The 19032-nt window shown below is 38.7% G+C and overlaps 2 protein-coding genes across 2 annotated transcripts in view; one reads left to right on the top strand and one right to left on the bottom strand.

Moving 5' to 3' along the window:
• The window catches only part of STK39 (serine/threonine kinase 39), a 466349-nt gene extending 454367 nt beyond the window's left edge, over positions 1–11982 (top strand). The window contains exon 18 of the mRNA XM_089660286.1: positions 9690–11982. Within this exon, the coding sequence (XP_089516412.1) occupies positions 9690–9764 (75 nt within the window). The 3' untranslated portion in view covers positions 9765–11982. The remainder of the gene's footprint in view (positions 1–9689) is intronic.
• The window catches only part of B3GALT1 (beta-1,3-galactosyltransferase 1), a 440470-nt gene that overhangs the window by 17447 nt on the left and 403991 nt on the right, over positions 1–19032 (bottom strand). Inside the window, exon 5 of the transcript XR_016307968.1 lies at positions 997–1064. The gene's annotated coding sequence lies outside the window, so the exon portion shown is untranslated. The remainder of the gene's footprint in view (positions 1–996; positions 1065–19032) is intronic.

The following is a 19032-nucleotide window of genomic DNA, read 5'->3' as shown; positions in this document are numbered from 1 at the left end:
ATAGGGCATTGCAGGAGGGGGTGGATCGTGCAACCCTTTACTTTGCCAAGATTTTACGTATCAGAGCTTTAGGCCTCCAGTTACACGGAAGTTAAACAAAATTTGTTTTGGAGAAACATGGGGCCATCTTTAAGCTCCTTAAGATACTAGCTACAGGGCTGTATTGCAAACTTCCTTGTAACAGTACTTTGTCTCTTACCTGGAACTAGTATGAAGATAAAAGCCTCTGCTTTTTTCTTACTTCTTGATATCCATTTTTGATTTAGGTCAGTGGTTCAGAAAGTATTAAGTCAGAAAAATCCCTCAGCATATTCAAGTTAGCATGGCAGCCCCCATATTACTTTTGTGACAGGTTTTCTTTTAGGAAAGGTACTTTCAGGCACTATTACTTCAGGCTGTCATTGAATGTTGTTTGTAATAATAGGTTACTTTAGGAAGGCCATGGCTGTTCCTCTGACAATTCTTCCAGTATTAAATGGAAACGGCTCACTTATTTTTAATCTTATTCCTTATATCACTCTGATGTGTAGCTCAAGGGTATAAACTGAAAATACACATTCTAGTGATTACTGATACTGTAAGTGTGACAATATCACAAGCCCAATTAAAACCTTGGAGCCTTATAATCAATTTTCTGAGCCGGAGGCATCCATGACTTACACAAGGTCAACGATTTCAATCAGAAGTCTTCCAGAACAACCATGCATTTTAATAAGCACAGTTTTCTTATTACTTAACCTGTACTTGAAACTGTGAAAACTGAAATAGGTCATTAACATTTCCAATTAGATTTCAAAATATTTAGGCTGGGGAGAAGTTGCAACTGGAGCTCTTAAATCTTTGATATCTTATGTCAGTACAACACCAGCCAGTGTACCTCTGTCCTTAAGAGACTTTCATACCTTTCTTTAAAGAGCACCAGTCATGAATATTGTAATATAATGGACATTTGTAAGAATTTGTATGAATGCAGGCTTTGTAATAGTATCGCCTTACCTCTTGTGGATGGAGGTGTTTGCTGGTATTTCATAGTATTCTCTCCCTGTCAGGGCAGAAATGTCAGTCTGTAAAAACATACAGAGTCTCAAGTAAGACTTAAGCATATATAGGATCACCACTTCCTAGCAAAAAAAAAAACAGCTAACACAATATTGGAGTATGCAATTGCCAAATAAAGTAATATAACAAACTAAGGGAAGGGACTGATGTGAATGTATAATAAGTATGTAAAGTCTTGCGCAAACTGATAACCCTATATAGGTACCTGAAATAAAAAAATTATCTTGTGACAATGGCATCCAAATGTAGGTGGGATATATTAGGCAGCAAATGAACATGTTGTTCCTGAAGTTGCTGTGTTGAAAGCAGGAAAAAATGGGCATGTGTAAGAATTTCAACAATTCTGGCAAGGGCCAGTTTGTAATGGCTAGACCACTAGGTCAGTCTAAAACTGCAGATCGTGTGGGATGTTCCCGGTCTTTGTGTCCAAAAGTGGTCCAAGGAAGGAAAACCGGTGACAGAGTCATGGGCGGCCAAGGCTCATCGATGCATCTGGAGAGTGAAGACTGGCCCTTGTAGTCTGATCAAATAGAACTACTGTAGCTAAAATTGCTAAAAATGTAATGCTGGTTCTGATAGAAAGGTGTCAGAACACACAGTGCATCGTAGTTTGTCATGTATAGAGCTGTGTAGCCACAGACCAGTCATGGTGCCCATGCTGACCCATGTTCACAGCCAAAAGGCCCTACAAATGGGTATGTGAGCATCAGAACTGGACCATGGAGCAATAGCAGAAGGTGGCCTGGTCTGAAGAATTCAAGAATGGCTTGAGAAGGTGAGTCAAGGTGTTGACTCCATCTCAAAACATATAGGTTTTAAAGGGTATGCTCCTGATGACTTGGTGCCAGATACCACACCATACTTTCAGAGGTTTAGTGGAGTCCATGCCATGAGGGGTTATGGTGGGTGGTCATAATGTTATGAATTCCCTTCCCTTCTCCAACCCAAATGAAAACCGACAATGCCATTCTGGTCATCGTGTGTTAAAGCAATATATTCCCTGCCAAGTCTTTATCAACCTAATATCACTAATGGCCTGATTGTTACATGTTCGCTCCTTTGTGGATCATTTATTGATGATAATATATGCATTTTAGCATTTGGTGGAATCTACATTGCTCCTGAGACTTCTTGTTATAGACATTGTCTTTTTTATTTGGGGTTTCTTTGGCACCCTTGGAACTCTTTATATACACATTTTTATAATAGAGAGGAGTCATTTTTTCATATATTTAGTTTGCTTGTTAAATTACATGCAGAGTGCCACCTGTCCCCTTCCAGAGCTCAAGACTGATAATATTCATTCTCAGGGCTGCTAGAGTAGGTTAAAATTGGCAAATAATAAGTGTTTTGCTTTCTTTCATGTAACCCTAACAGCATCTTCATTATACAATAGATTCTAAGTGTTTGTTTTTGGCACAAGCCAAACCAAGTTCAAGCAGAAGAGAGTTGTCTTAAAACCCAATTTAATGTGATTGCAAACCTATTATTTTTCTTAAATAACAAACATGATATGCTTACCTGCTCTTTACAGTGGTTTTGTACAAAGCAGCTCCAATTCTCCTCTTCTCAGGTCTCCTGCTGGAGCTCCTCGCTGCCCCCCCCTCCACCATGAGTGCCCACCATAGCAAGCTACTTGCTTTGGGGGCACTCATGCAGGCTCACCCACAAGCCGCCTCTGTTTGTCCACAGACACACAGAGCGTGGCTCGACCCCGCCTTTTGCTCCTTCCTCACCGATTGTGATTGACAGCAGCGGGAGCCATCTGAACCTATGAGGAGGGAGAGAGCCAAGAGAGTTGCTGCTCCTTTGCACAGTGCTGGATTGAGATCAGACTCAGGTAAGTAAGGGGGACTGAGGGGGAGCTGCACTCCGAAGGTTTTATTCTTTATCTGAATGCATTAAGGTAAAAAACACTTTCAGCCTTTAGAACCACTTTAAGCTTAAATCATGAATATGAAAAATAAAATGTGTTAAAACTGAAGCGTCACCCTAAATGAAAAGATCCATTTTAAGAATCCCCAACCCCCCTTCCTAATATTATTGGAGATTTTTTTTTGGGGGGGTGGGGTAGGGGGACAGGCACCTAGTTTTGGCAAGTATCCGCTCCCACATCTGCTGGAATCACCTAGGCGATTCCAGTGGAAGTTCTCCCCCTAAACCAACCACCCTCCCCTTTGCAACTTCTTGGACATGTCAAAGGTCCCAAGAGGATGATGTACCATTCACAAAGCACATCGTGACTCATGCATGCGCAGTGTGAAGCCACAAGGAGTCAAAGCCAGCTTTCCATACCAAACATGCTGGTGCCGGGGTCCCAGAGACAGACGAAGAACTTGCCCAGGTGAGGATGGCACTGGATTTTTGGACAAGTAAGTGTCCTTTTATTAAAAGTCAGCAGCTACAGTATTTGTAGATCCTCTTTAACCACTTGGCAACTGCACTATAGCCGAATGACGGCTACAGCGCAGTTGTCCCGTCATGGGAGGGCGTTATATGACGTCCTCCCAGAACGCGCCCTCCCGCATGCCCCCAGCGATCTCCGTGTCCAATGACACAGCAGATCACCGGTAAATTCAATTGCTGGTTCTCGGCTGCACTTTCCTCATGCTGTCACAGCATGAGGAAAGTACTGCTGAGAACTAGCCATTGTCAGAGAACGGATCGGCACCGATAATCAGTGCCCTTATGATCAGTGTCCAGCAGTGCCACCCACCTGTGATCAGCAGTGCCGTCTATAAGTGCCCAGCAGTGTAACCCACCTGTGCCGAGCATGACCAACCACCATTGCCCATCAGTGCTGCCCAGCAGTGTCACCCATCAGTGCCCAGCAGTGCCACCAGCCAGTGCCGTCAGTCAGTGCCACCCATCAGTGCCCATCATTGTTGCATAGCAGTACAGCAGCATCAGTGCCACCTCATCAGTGCCAGCTTATCAGTGCAGCCTATCCGTGCCACCTCATCAGTGCCGCCTATCCGTGCCGCCTATTAGTGCCCATCAGTGCTGCCTATCAGTGCAGCCTCATCAACGCACATCAGTGAAGGAGAAAAATTACCTGTTTGCAAAATTTTATATTAGAAACAAAGAAAAAACTTTTTTCTTTTTTTTTTTTGCTATTTTTTGTTTATAGCGCAAAAAATAAAAAACCCCAGCGTCGAGTACATACCACCAAAAGAAAGCTCTGTTTGTGTGAAAAAAAATTATAAAAATTTCATATGAGTACAGTGTTGCATGACCGCGCAATTGTCATTTAAATTGTGACAGCACTGAAAGCTGAAAATTGGCCTGGACAGGAAGGGGGTATAAGTGCCCGGTAGGCTTGTGGTTAAAGTCTTACAGTTTGTTTTCTTAAGAAGGAGGCCACAGACTGAGTAGGTAAGTTTGCTGCACATCAGTATGCTGCAGATACACTGCCAAACCTCTGCAGAGAAACCACTACTTCCATACAGAGAGCAGGAGTCTTTCTCTTCAGTATGCTGGCAGAGGAGTGACTTTTCTACTTCCTAACAAGTGTGGCTGCTTTTTAGAGAGAATGAACTATAAGACTTTGAGCACCTTCTTGCATTGATGCACCTGGAATGTATTTAGTGTGTTCAAAGAAGTTAAAAGAAAGTTCAGTTGTGCTTCCATGCTTGATTTTGATTATATGTGTGTACTCTGTTCATGCTCTGACAGGGAGAAACTACAAATAAATAAAAATAAAGTAACTTCTGAGAGGTAAAAAGGCATATTATAATAATTTGAATGCAGATTCAGGTTACAACAGATTTCTGTTAATGACTGGTTCTCTTTAAACGTTATTTTGTAATCAGGATGAACATTTAAACTGATAAAAATCTTTTGGTGTTCAAGTACTAGCTTTTTCTGCTAAGTAGTAACTGCACTTTTCTTTATTCAACAAATATAAAAAAAATCAACCTTTAGTCAACCCACACACTTTTTCTGAAATCTTTTTAAATTTGCTATTTGTAACATTACACTATTGCATTATGTATGTGAAGGTAGAACTATTTTTGCTGTTCATCATATAATTATATTGTCTTTTAATGTGAATTATTGTAAATTAAAATGAGTAATCTGGTCTGTGGGTAGCAGCCGATATACAGGTGAAACTCGAAAAATTAGAATATCGTGCAAAAGTTCATTTATATCAATAATGCAACTTAAAAGGTGAAACTAATATTTGAGATAGACTCATTACATGCAAAGCAAGATAGTTCAAGCCGTGATTTGTCATAATTGTGATGATTATGGCTTACAGCTCAGGAAAACCCCAAATCCACAATCCCAGAAAATTTGAATATTACATGCAATCAATAAAACAAGGATTGTACATAGAACAATATGGGCCCTCTGAAAAGTATAAGCATGCATATGTACTCAGTACTTGGTTTGGGCCCCTTTTGCAGCAATTACTACCTCAATGCGGTGTGGCATGGAATCTATCAGCCTGTGGCACTGCTGAGGTGTTATGGAAGACCAGGATGCTTCAATAGCGGCCTTCAGCTCTTCTGCATTGTTCGGTCTCATATCTCTCATCTTTCTCTTGGCAATGCCCCATAGATTCTCTATGGGGTTCAGGTCAGGCGAGTTTGCTGGCCAATCAAGCACAGTAATCCCACGGTCATTGAACCAGGTTTTAGTGCTTTTGGCAGTGTGGGCAGGTGCCAAGTCCTTCTGGAAAATGAAGTCAGCATCCCCATAAAGCTCGTCTGCAGAAGGAAGCATGAAGTGCTCCAAAATCTCCTGGTAGACAGCTGCGTTGACCCTGGACTTAATGAAGCACAGTGGACCAACACCAGCAGATGACATGGCTCCCCAAATCAACACAGACTGTGGAAACTTCACACTGGACTTCAAGCATCTTGCAGTGTGTGCCTCTCCATTCTTCCTCCATAATCTGGGTCCTTGGTTTCCAAATGAGATGCAAAAGTTGCTCTCATCAGAAAAGAGGACTTTGGACCACTGAGCAACAGACCAGGTCTGTTTTTCTTTAGCCCAGTTAAGACGCTTCTGACATTGTTTGTTGTTCAGGAGCGGCTTGACAAGAGGAATACGACATTTGAAGCCCATGTCCAGTGTGGCTCTTGATGCACTGACTCCAGCCTCAGTCCACTCCTTGTGAAAGTCCCCAACACTTTTGAATGGCCTTTTCCTGGCAATCCTCTCCAGGCTGCGGTCATCCCTGCTGCTTGTGCACCTTTTTTCTTCCACACTTTTCCCTTCCACATAACTTTCTATTAATGTGCTTTGATACAGCACTTTGGGAACATCCAACTTCTTTTGCAATTCCCTTTTGAGGCTTTCCCTCCTTATGGAGGGTGTCAATGATGGTTTTCTGCACAACTGTCAGGTCAGCAGTCTTTCCCATGATTGTGATTCCTACTGAACCAGACTGAGAGACCATTTAAAGGCTCAGGAACTCTTTGCAGGTGTTATGGCTTAATTAGCTGATTAGAGTGGGACACTTTGAGCCTAGAATATTGCACCTTTTCACAATATTCTCATTTTCTGAGATTGTGGATTTGGGGGTTTTCATGAGCTGTAAGCCATAATCATCACAATTATGACAAATCACGGCTTGAACTATCTTGCTTTGCATGTAATGAGTCTATCTCATATATTAGTTTCACCTTTTAAGTTGCATTACTGAAATAAATGAACTTTTGCACGATATTCAATTTTTATGAGTTTCACCTGTATATTTTTTTCAGGCACTTGATACGTAAGGTTATACTATGAGGAAAATAATTATTTGATCCCTTGCAGATTTTGTAAGTTGCCCACGTACAAAGAAATTAAGGGTCTATAATTTTTTTTATCTTAGGTGTATTTTAAATGATAGAGACAGAATATCAACAAAAAGTCCAGAAAAAAACACATGATACAAATGATCTAAATTAATAAATAATTTACAAAAAATTAAATAATACAGTACATGCAGATCTTGTCCTTTTCTGTGACTAGACAATGAAAAAGAAACCGCTTTATTAGCTCACGTGCATCACTCTGCTCTCTTCTGCTATCAGCATTTTTCTTGCTAGCACATAAGCACATCAGCTCAACTGACTGGCTTCTCTTGCTGCTTCTTCCTCTACTAATTTTAGCTCTACTGTATAGGGACTGCAAGGCACTGATATCAAGTCAAAATCTGGTACTTGCACTGTTTTGCATTTAAAATAAACACACGTGAATTATGTTTCCATGAATACCCTTTCACATGGGTGTTCTGTCTGTTCATTTTTCTTCTGTCCGTTTACAGATGAAAAATGGACAGCAGTGCATTCCTGTGGGCAAAATGGATGTAAATGGATGACATCTGTTTACATTGATTTTTCGTCCGTTTCCGCTCACGTCTGTTTTTTTTAAATGGAACAAGTCTGCATTTTTGTTCCATTTAATAAATGGAAGTGGACAAAAAACTGATGTAAACTGATGAATAACTTATCTAAACTATTGTTTTTTTTTTTTTTAGCAAAAACGTCAATGAACGTATGATTCCTGTGTGAAAGGAGACTTAATGTTTTTTCTATCTGCCTGTAGTGCAGCTTTTAGTACATATCTTTTATTTTTACTTGTCCCTGCAACCTTCTAAAAAAGTCAGTTGCCAATGACAAATACAACCATGGAATTGTATGATCAGCTGCACATTGTCAGCGTCGGTCCTTGTGTGGCCTGTAGCACAATCACCTTGCAAGCATAGCCGTGTGGAAAGTCGGCTCCTCTCCATTTCAAAGCAATCTGCAATTGGGATAAGGGAGAAAACAAAGGAGGAGCTGATCTTATACATTTTTCTTACTGTAGTTTTGTGGCTGCTTAAGTGCTAGTCTGAGGCTGTAATTTAATCATATATAGTGGGGAAAATAATTATTTGATCCCCTGCAGATTTTGTAAGTTTGCCCACTTACAAAGAAATGAAGGGTCTTTAATTTTTATCATAGGTGTATTTTAAATGATAGACAGGATATCATCCAAAAATCTAGGAAAAAAACACGATACAAATGTTATAAATTGAGTTTCAGTTCAGTGAGTAAAATAAGTATTTGATCCCCTACCAACCAACAAAAATTCTGGCTCCCACAGACTGGCTATGTGTTCATGTGGTACACAGATTAGTCCTGTCAATTTAAGAAGGTGCCCCTAACGACAACGCGTTATGTGTATAAAAGACGCCTGTCCATAGAATCTTTTTCCCTATACAGTAGAGCTTAAATTAGTAGAGGAAGAAGCAGCAAGAAAAGCCAGTCAGTTGAGCTCCTGTGCTAGCAAGAAAATGCTGATAGCAGAAGAGAGCAGAGTGATGCACGTGAGCTAATAAAGCGGTTTCTTTTTTATTGTCTAATCACAGAAAAGGGAAAGGACAAGATCTGCATGTACTGTATTAGTTATTTTTTTTGTTATTTATTAATTTATAATATTTATATTGTGTTTTTTTTCTGGATTTTTGGTTGATATTCTGTCTCTATCATTTAAAATACACCTGTGATAAAAATTGTAGACCCTTCAGTTTTTTGTACGTGGGCAACTTACAAAATCTGCAGGGGATCAATTAATTATTTTCCCCACATATGTAATAAAGCTGTTTCTTTTTCATTGTCCAGTCACATAAAAGGGAAAGGAGAAGATCTGCATGTACTGTATATTTACTTACAGTAGAGAAAAATCAGGTCTTCTGCTCTACCAGATAGGGTGGCGCTGTTTGACAGACCTTGTAAATCCCAGAACTGGATGCCTAGAATTACAAATTCTTCAGCAGAAAGAAAACAGCTTCCACGTATATATTTCATCTGTTTATTTGACTGTTTGCATAATGGTGTGCCTTAAGTTCCAGCATGAGCAAACTGCGCATGAACATGCTATAGTCACTTGCAGAGACTTCTAGGCTCCAGCTTGTAGTTAGGCAGTACTGGCTAAGCAGAAGTGTTTTAAACATATTGGCAGAGAAACATGGGGTGGTTAGCTTTGTAAGTCTTGCACAGATCTGAGCATGGTTCAGAGGTGTCTTGATATTTTAAAGCATCTGGAATTCTATTTGTCCTTTAATTATCAGTCCAATAGCTAAGAACCAGAAATACTAATAATTTCCATTAGTAAGTGATACAGTAAGACCATTTTGGACCGCGCCGGATAAGAGAATTCGGAACCTGTATAATTTTAAAAAATTGTTTTAGAAAGCGGAGGGAAATCTTTCAATTCAACTTTCAATCATGTAAAAAAACACTTGATGTTGTTTATATCACTATAACATTCACTCCAAAATATTTAATCTCACAAACAGGCTTTTTGATCTTAGATCAGGGGTGGGCAACTGCAGCCCTCCTGTTGTTGTTCAACTACATGCCCCATGAGGCTTTGCAAGACTGACAGCTACAAACATGACTCCCAGAGGCAGTGCCATGATGGGAAGACTGACTGTTACTTCCAGAGGCAGAGGTATGATGGGACATGTTAGTTTCACAACAGCTGGAGGGCTGCAATTTCCCACCCCATCTGAGATTGTACCAGCTGGTGAATCTGATTGTGCCTGAGAAGCAGTAGAGAGGCTTGCAGGATTGTGAAAAGTGGAAATTCCCTCTAAATTAGTTTGATCTAAACAAGAACTTTTGCTTGTGTTTTTTTTTTTTTTCTAGGCATCCGGATGTGACGGGACAGAAATTCCTGATGAAGTCAAGTTGATTGGGTTTGCACAGTTGAGCATCAGTTGATTATTTGCACTTTAGCTGTGGGCAGTCGCATTGATTTTTTTGGTTATTCTAGATAAGAGAATAAAGAAGGGACAAACAAAAGCACCACAAGATTTCCTTAAAATCTAGAAAATTCACAAAGATGTACAAAACAAAATCACATGCATAATCACTGCTGCTAGCCCCCAAAAAAACAAAAATAAATATGTCACATAGCAAGCCAATTTGCAGACTCCCTGTACAAAGACAAAGCGAAATGCACTTAAAGATAACATCTATATTTATTGGTTACGTACTGGTAATTTTCTAGAACATGTAATTCTCCTTTCACTGTAAATTTTCCTATATTTTATCTGTAATGTTGATTAATAAGACTCACTATTTTCTGTATTATTTTGAAAGTTAATATTCTGGAAAACTATATAAAAAATATTAGCCAAACTTGAATCCTAGATTTAAAAAAAAAGGACCGTGAAATTTATTTTCATATGTTTGTGAATTGCACAGTTGATATTTTTGGTTAAAGCAGGACAGGGCAGTCTATTGCTCTCAAACCATTGATGACCTAAAACCTCTAGCATGTCATGTCGGGTAGTTCATCAGATACTAGATGCTTCTGTCATAGTTTACCCATCGATTGCAGCCCTGTTCCAACCACCTGACAGTTTTATTCTAGTGTAAGGAAGGGCAAAAACATCAACTTGGTAAGTAGAATGTAGTTATATTGTTCAGCTAAGTCTGTAGGTTTACAGTCATTGAACGATAGAAAAAGCTTTATTTATAAAACTCTTTACAAATACATAGCACTTGTTGGTACACACAGCCATAGAAAGAGAATTGCTAAAAATGTACCACAGGCTAATGCCTCTATACTGCTTTATTGTGGCAGCCAAGAGCGAGACTGAGTATATATGAAATGTTAGGCAACATTTCATGAATATGCCAATCTCACGATACTGCAAAGTTCCATCCCTTTCACTACGGAAAGAGGAAAATGTGCTGCCATGACAAAGCATATGGAAAGTAAAAAAATTTTAAATTCTGGTATTACAATATTAATTAGTAGCTTTCCGCTATACTAGCGTTATACTATTTTAATAATCTACAAAGTAAAATAAAATGAGAACTTGCCACTGCATCTATATGACTACATAAAGTTGGTTGTCTAAAAGTGCTCACTTCATCTTCCATCCAGTATGACACCACAATTTTCCATGATGCAACATATTCCATCTACCACACATTCACCTATCACCACACTGTCAAATGACATCGCTGCCTTCTTCCTGACTCATTTTGTAACTAGTACCTCCCCTGATATAGCTTGTATAGACATCAGGATTTCACTGCCCTGCCTTACGGTGTTAGAAAGGCACCGTTGCACTTTAGGTTTTGCCCTGATTAGTGCAAAACTGTTGCACAGTCTGTAACTTTGATTTAAAGCGATAAATGTAGTCCCACAGGAACTGGAACCTTGGGCAGCTCAAGTGCCAGGAAAATCGACCATAGAGAATGTTAGGGTAGATAATACACAAGGCCTTCCTAGGGAGTAGCACATAGTGTTTCTGGCAAATAAAATACTCGTTATTGCCCACAGAAATTTTCCAACCTAAAACATCTTTTACCCAGTTGGTGCAGATAATTATTTATTTTGAGAAAATGACAAAAACATTTACCACACCATTAACACTCATCAGGAATAGCCAAGAATACCTGGTTGGGTCCCAGTGAGACATGGATTGCATTCAAGGACAGGCAAATGTCTCCTCATACATCATTCTAAGTGATGACTGTCTGTAGACAGCTTTACCATAGATGGATGGTAGGTTGGGGTGGATTAAGAAATTTCTTATAGTATGCATAAAGGTTTCTCAATTCTGGCCCTTAGCACCAGGTAACAGAGCATGCTTTGGAGGACACTTCTTAGAATAACAATACTGAATTGGGCTTTAAATGTGAAAAAGTGGGCCAAAGGAACGGATTAAGTAACATGTTCAATATAAAAGAAATCCTGAAATGAAAACCTAAAAACTCTACGACTGAGTTTAGGAACACTATCAACAACCACTATCATCTTTTTGGATTTTGAAAATTACAGATGAGTGTGACCCACTTACGGGTTGGGGACTCTAAAGACCCATGTTAAAGACATACATTTGGAGTTTTCATTTTTGTCATAAATTGTTTGCGGGACCAAATCTTTTGAAACAAAGCATATTAAACTTGGTTTATAAGAACAGCAATGCTCCAAATTGTGGGCCTTTGTTACATGGATATTCACATTACTTGGTTATTAAGGATATGTAATGAAGGCCATTGCAAACATCATATTTCTGAGGGTTTGCGAAGGGCTACTGCCTTTCTCAAAATTACCTCTCTTGAAAGAATGACTTTGGAGTCTTTATGTAAAAGATTTATCCACTAGACTATAGATCATGACTACCCGATTACTCTTGATATTGCCCATATCTACCAAACTGTGCTAAGCATGCGACACGTGAGGTGCCTTATATCTTAGCACTGCTAGAGAATTAGGAGTTATAGGGGTTGATTTAGTAAAGGTTAATAGGCTGTTCACGTTGCAAGGGAATGAGGTGAAGTTTGATGGACTTCCTCCCATCATATGCAAGCAAAAATACTGTTTTTTTTAAGTTTTTAGATGAACATCCTATTTGACTTTAGTAAATCAACCCCATTGCATCTGTAAGAAGTAGTTGCGCATAGTAGGTGCCTTGAAGATGACACAGCTTAAGAATGTGCCCAAAACTGCCTTTATCAGTCACATGTTACAATGTCATACTGGTTTCCCTATTACAAAAAGACAAGACTTTCTTGCTGGACACTCAGGAAATGTAAAAAAATGTTGGTCTCTCTAGAAAAATAAGGTAAAAGTTAATGTCTGCTTTTGACAATACAGCCCTGAAACTTACTATACACAGATTCCTTTCGATCATACAATTCCCCATTCTTTCAATACGTACATGGTGGTATATTTATATTAGTTTTTACACAGCTTTTACCCATGATTCACACATTTTTTCCAATTCAGTCCAGCTAGAAAAATGGTATGTATTGCTTAATGGTAGATACATGAAACAAAGTGATACCACATCTCATCATATATTGGGAAGTAATTAGAAAAAGCAAACATACTTTTAAGGTACCCAGGGATTACAATTCAATATTCTGTTGAAAACATCAATCTCTTTTTTGACAATTGCCACATAAAAAGATATTATTAAAAATAACATCTCATAAATAGATCCCCTTAATCAGTATTATATACCATCTCATTTTAATGGGGCTATATAGCCTAAACACATGTCAACCCTGGTATCAGAATGGAAACTGTTATGGGGACTTAATTTTCCACTACATGTTTCACAGGTCCAATGCAAAACATGTAGAGGAAAATTTGATCCCTATAGGTTTCCATTCTGATACCAGAATCGACAGGTGTGGAGGCTATATAGCTCTATGAGAATGGAGTGGTATACAATACTGTTTAAAATGATCCATTTATGAGGAGGATTTGAATTATTGCATTGTTTATGTGACAATTATCAATAAAGAAATTGATGTTTTAAACAAAATGTTATGTGTACTCCCTGGGTACCTTAAAATTCCATTTATTCCTTCTAAATACTTCTTAATTAGAAAAATGCATGAATCTTGGGTGAAAGCAGTTTTCTGTAAAAACATGTATAATTAGATTCCCTAGCGTTCCAGGAGCCATCACAGAAGGAGGGCTACACGGGTGAATATATGGGTCAGGACTTACACTGCCAAGGAATAGTGCACCTAATGAGTAAAACAATAGGGAGCATTTCAAAAGGTCCATCCCAACGGTACCCATATATTAGCATGAACAATCATTCAATGTAGTCAGTTCTGAATATTTCAGAAGATTGACTGTGTATGTGCAGAATGTTCTTTAGGCACATTTAATTGGAAATACGTCTATATCAGACTAGGGCAGTTTATGATGATGTCTGTTGATGTTTATTGTTTGCTAAATTGCACATGTATATAGAGATGACAGAAGAGGTTTAATGTACAGAGAGAGATGGCAAAAGAGAGTGTTGAATGGCATATTGGTGTTATATGTGCGTATGAATTGACTGCCAGCTTTTTCCAGTATTCTCAAAAGCAAAGGCAAGTAAATGATTGATCAGCACTTAATAATTTCCTTGAAATTGAATGTGAAGGTCTTCCCACTTAGGTGACCCAGCCTGCTTTTGAGTACACCAAGTGGGAACCTTCCATGGACATGTCCTACTCCTACCTTTGCTTCAATACTTTCAAAAATGCTTATTGAGTATATTTCCTGTGTGAAAGCTGTTGGATGATTTTCAGTCATTGAGACTGAACTCCTTCTGTAGTTTTACACAAGTGTTGTCTATAGGTCAGGTTTGCTGAAAGTAGAAGTGATTATCTGTTCTTAATTATAATCTGTGTGAAGCAACAACTGTATGATTCTCACCAGCTTGGTGGGTTAAATATGCTGTTAAAACAAAGACCTAAACTAAGTGGCTGCATGAATCTCTCAACTACTGACAGCACAAGCAACAGTTTTAAAGGTTACTTTTTGAAATTTGTTGTCTAGAATGTGTGAAAGCCACAATGGGGTTTGATTTAGTAAAGGCAAATAGGCTGTACACTGCAAGTGTAGTTGCTCTAGATCTGAGGGGAAGCTCTGCTGATTTCTATCATCCAATTATGTGAAAGCAAAAATACTGTTTTTTTTTTTTAATTTTCCTTGCATGTGATTGGGTATTTTTTGCAAAGTGAAGCTTTACAGCATTTTCTAAGCTCTGGCACAACTGCACCTGCCTTTAGTAAATCAACCCCAATCCATACACACTGGATTGACATATTGGGGTTGATTTACTAAAACTGGATAGTGCAAAAATCTGGTGCAGTTGTGCATGGTGGCCAATCAGCTTCTAAATTCAGGTTGTTCAATTAGGCTTTGCAAAAAAAAAACTGGAAGCTGATTGGCTTCTATGCAGAGCTGCATCAGATTTTGCAGTCTACAGGTTTAGTAAGTCAACCTCATTGTAGTCTCTCATGTGATACATAATTGGAAGTGTGACTTTTTCACACAAATCTTACTAGTGCTTCTTTAACTCTTTCTGAATATAAAGACTGGCAAAGTATTGGCTATTAATAATGATGGCCACTTTAAGAATGTAATTGGTACTTCATATTATGCTTGAAAGTGATATAAAGCTGTGTTTTGGGAACTGTAAGATCATCAGTAGAGGAGAGTTACATGACATATATTCAGCTTTCTGTACAGCTCTTAAACCTCCACACTGATGATAAATAATGTTGAAACTATGCTTACAGTTATAAAATAAAATCTGTATTGGGAGATTATGAAGACTGTCATTGCTGACCTCCTTCTGAAAATGCTAGTTGGCTGGCAGCCATGCATATCCAATGACTACAATGCTTTCTGAAGCGTATACCTGAAACAAATATGCAAATTAGAAGTTTAGACAATGCACTATTTTTTTTTCTTCATCATTATGTTCCAGGTCAATGGCATTTGGGCAGCAAATATTTTTAGAAGCAATGACAGCCCCATATTTTTCACAGTTCAGATTTCTCATAGGTCTCTGCATAGTTTCCCCTAGTTTTAATCAATTTTCAGAGGTTCTCTGTGCAAATGTTTAATTTTATTAATTGCTTGAGGCAAGTTATCCTGAATGGGTTGGTCATAATTCAGTCAGGCAGGCACTATTAAATGGTCTTGAATAACATAATAATAGGCTGGAAAACAACAGAACACACGCTGCTTTATAAGTATACAGTTTGATCATTTGCCCTTTGGTAACCATCGATGCCCTTTGGTAACACCACTCAGAACTGCCATATAATTGAAGAATCATTTATGAAACTTAACAGGAGGCAAAAGTGCTGTTATTGAAATTAAATCTCTTTAGACCTATGTATAGCAGTACGTTTTAGTAAACCATGTGCTTCTATAACACAAGGAATTGCACAGCCATTTGTGGTGAGGTACTAGTCCTTTAGAATGGCACCCCAACACACACCAACAGACCAGAGCTGCAGGGTAGCACAACACATGCCATGTGTTGTGTTGTGCTGTGCTGTGTAAATAAATGGTGTTTTAGCTTGTTGCTGTGCATTGGCAGCCCTTTCAAAATGATTGGACTGCAATAATTCAGCACATTATGTATGTGAAGTTATGCACCACAAAGGAATGTAGGGGCCTAAACATTTCTTGGCCTAAGATGTCATCCCTGGTATGTTGTGGAGGTTGTGTTTGGAATTATTAGTTTGGAATAGCTATCAGTATGCCTGATAATGGTACAAAGACAATTTGATAGAATATTGCAGTTCCTCAAGACATAGCAGGTACACAAATTTTAAATAGGAACAATCTGTGTAGAGAACCTCTTTGAGGGACTTAATGCTTATTCAGGTTCGGTTCCAGTTGTCCTTGGGTGTTCTTCTTACTTGAACTACAGCATCTTGTATTGCTATGATAACATCAGGGGACAATGTTAACATTTAGCCAAAGTCTTTAGTTTGTTTTTTTTTCTTTTCTAGCAATGAATCGAATGAGGAAGGGTAAAACCTCTGCCATGTTTCAAATGCTGTCTCTGTCTCATTGAGGATATTTCTCCTCATGTCCTGTCCTTTCTAAAAGCTTCCTAATGGGCAAATACCCTGAAAAAGAAGACATGGCTGAAGTTGTTTCCCTTCCTCACTGAACTGAATATAAAAAAAATTTGGTTGGAGTTTTGTGGAGTTTAGTGAAGTCCTTACTAAACTGTATTTTATTTACTGTTTTAATTATGGGTGGATTTTAAGGAATATTTTGCATGGAGCGGAGGCACTCTTAAAACATGTAATATTTTACTGTTTCTGTGTAATTTGTATGGGTAAATAAATCCAGCATTGCCTAAGGGTTAGTTCACCTTTACTTTATCTGTAAAGATACCTGACATCAATCCCCCTCCGGTCCCTGCTGTATGCGCCTCCTGTGATCCCGAGCTGTCTGGGCTCCTGCAAGCTGCTCCACCAGTCCAGGGATTTGAAATCCCTGCTGCTTTCTCTCCTCTCTGTCCAGTGCTGCAAGGATGCACTGGATGGATTCTGATTGCTCAGCGCAGTCTATGTGACCAGAATGCCTTGTCCATCCTGGCAGTTCTGGACAAAAGGGAGAGAAAGCAGTGGGGATTTCAAATCCCTGGACTGGTGGAGCAGCTTTTGGGAGTCCTGACAGCTCAGGATCACGGGAGGCAAGTACAGCGGGTAGCAGGGAGGAGGAGTCCAGCATTAGGTCACCATTACAGATTTTCTGTAAAGGTGAATTAACACTTTAAATTTTAATTTACAAAGCTTTATTAATGCAGATATTCGGTTTTAACAATATTGTGTATTATACTTGATTATATTAATAAGACAAAATAGTGAGGGGAACAAACATAAGCCATATGAAGATCATTGTTGAAATTCCCTAAAGGAAAAAAAGCATCAACCCAATGTATTTATTGTCATTAATTAATGCAAAGAGCTGTGATGTTTGGTGAAGTGCAATAACTTCTAACCTGTTTTTTAAAACGTGTAAAGTTTAAAGTTCAGCCTAAGAGCAGCCACCACAGCGTGTACATTGCCCTTACTAGCCAGACGTTCCTCCTCTATTTACATTTCTGATCTAGTTTCAATTTACTAGTGGCCTTACATACAAGCCAAGCCTTGTCTACTTTGAACACATCACTGGCCATTAACAGCTCTCTTACTTGAGAGAATGGGTAACTAAATCATAAAGGTGCACCAAGGTAATGTTTTATGGCCAGTAAGGGTAATGGTGGGTACCCTTGTAGTGTGTGTTCTTAGGCAGGGCCTTACTTTTAAAAGTTTAAAATGGCTTAAATTGTTTAAAATTGTTCTCAATGTCATCTTAATAAAGTCTGTTTAAAGAAAATAACAAGTTGCTGCTCATTGCACATTACTCTATGCCTTCTTGAAAGAGCTCAGATGTATCCTGATTTGTGTACACATGATATATGCATTCTAAGAACCAATAGACATTGGTCTGCAATAAAACCTGCTGAAAGGCATGTAAGGGCAGTGTGGTGATTGCCCTTCTCCAATAGAACCTAGTTGACTCTAGGTACAGTGCATTTCCTTAACATGCTGACTGCATTCATTATACCTTATAATCATGTTATTATACCTTGTCAACTGTTAAGGTGTTTTAATTTCCATATGTTCCAATGTATTGTTTACACAAGAATAATAAGAGATGAATGGGATGGTGAAAGGAATTAAAACGTACTACACAAACCATAATGACTTTCTGTGTTTATTTTGTGTGTGCACTTTTTGAGGATAAGAGCATATTCACATTACATATTTTAATTATAATTACTGTGCTGAGGGGGCAACCATATAGTGACAGTTGTCAAATTCCAAAAGTTGTACCGTATCATTTTTAAGGATTCCAACACAATGTACCCACATTTGTGCTTCCATATGTGCAATTCAGGTCTATTTTGGTTTGGTTAGCATTTGGGTCTGCAGGGATGTACTGTATACACACTTCTACCTACCTCAGTCAAACATATTGGATGCATTAATGAAGGAGTCCATTGTATGCCACCAGAATAAATTTAAAATGATACAATCAAAATTAATTTGAAGTTCAGACTTTCAGCTTTAATTCAAGGGGTTGAACATAAATATAAGTACACATTTTAGGAACTGCAACCATTTGTCTACACAGTCCCTCCATTTTCAGTGGCTTTAATGTAATTGGTCAAATTAATATAATTATAAATAAAATGTTCCTTTTTAATATTTTGTTGAGAATCCTTTAATGGCAATGACTGCCTGAAGTCTGGAACCCATGGACATTACCAAAGACTAGGTTTACTCCTTTCTGATGCTTTGCCAGGCTCTAACTGGAGCTGTCTTCAGGTGTTCTTTGTTTGTGGGTCTTTCTGCCTTACGTTTTGCCTTCAGCAAGTGAAATGCATGCTCAATTGGGTTGAGATCAGGTGATTGACTCAGCCATTGCAGAATATTCCACTTCTTTTCCTTCAAAAGCTCCTGGGTTGCTTTTGCAGTGTGTTTTGGATCATTGTCCATCTGTACTGTGAAGCACTGTCCAATCAACATTGCTGCATTTGGCTGAATCTGGGCTGACAATATATCTCTAAACAATGCAGAATTCATCCGGCTGCTTCTGTCTTCTGTTACATCATCAACACCAATCACCCAGTGACACTGGAAGCCATGCATGCCCATG

This window comes from Staurois parvus, unplaced genomic scaffold (assembly GCF_062004578.1).
Source record: "Staurois parvus isolate SC_StPar_1 unplaced genomic scaffold, SC_StPar_1.0 ptg000031l, whole genome shotgun sequence".
In the NCBI taxonomy this organism is placed as follows: Eukaryota; Metazoa; Chordata; class Amphibia; order Anura; family Ranidae; genus Staurois; species Staurois parvus.
Note: the sequence above shows the minus strand (reverse complement) of the source record. Positions and strands in the feature narration are given on the sequence as shown.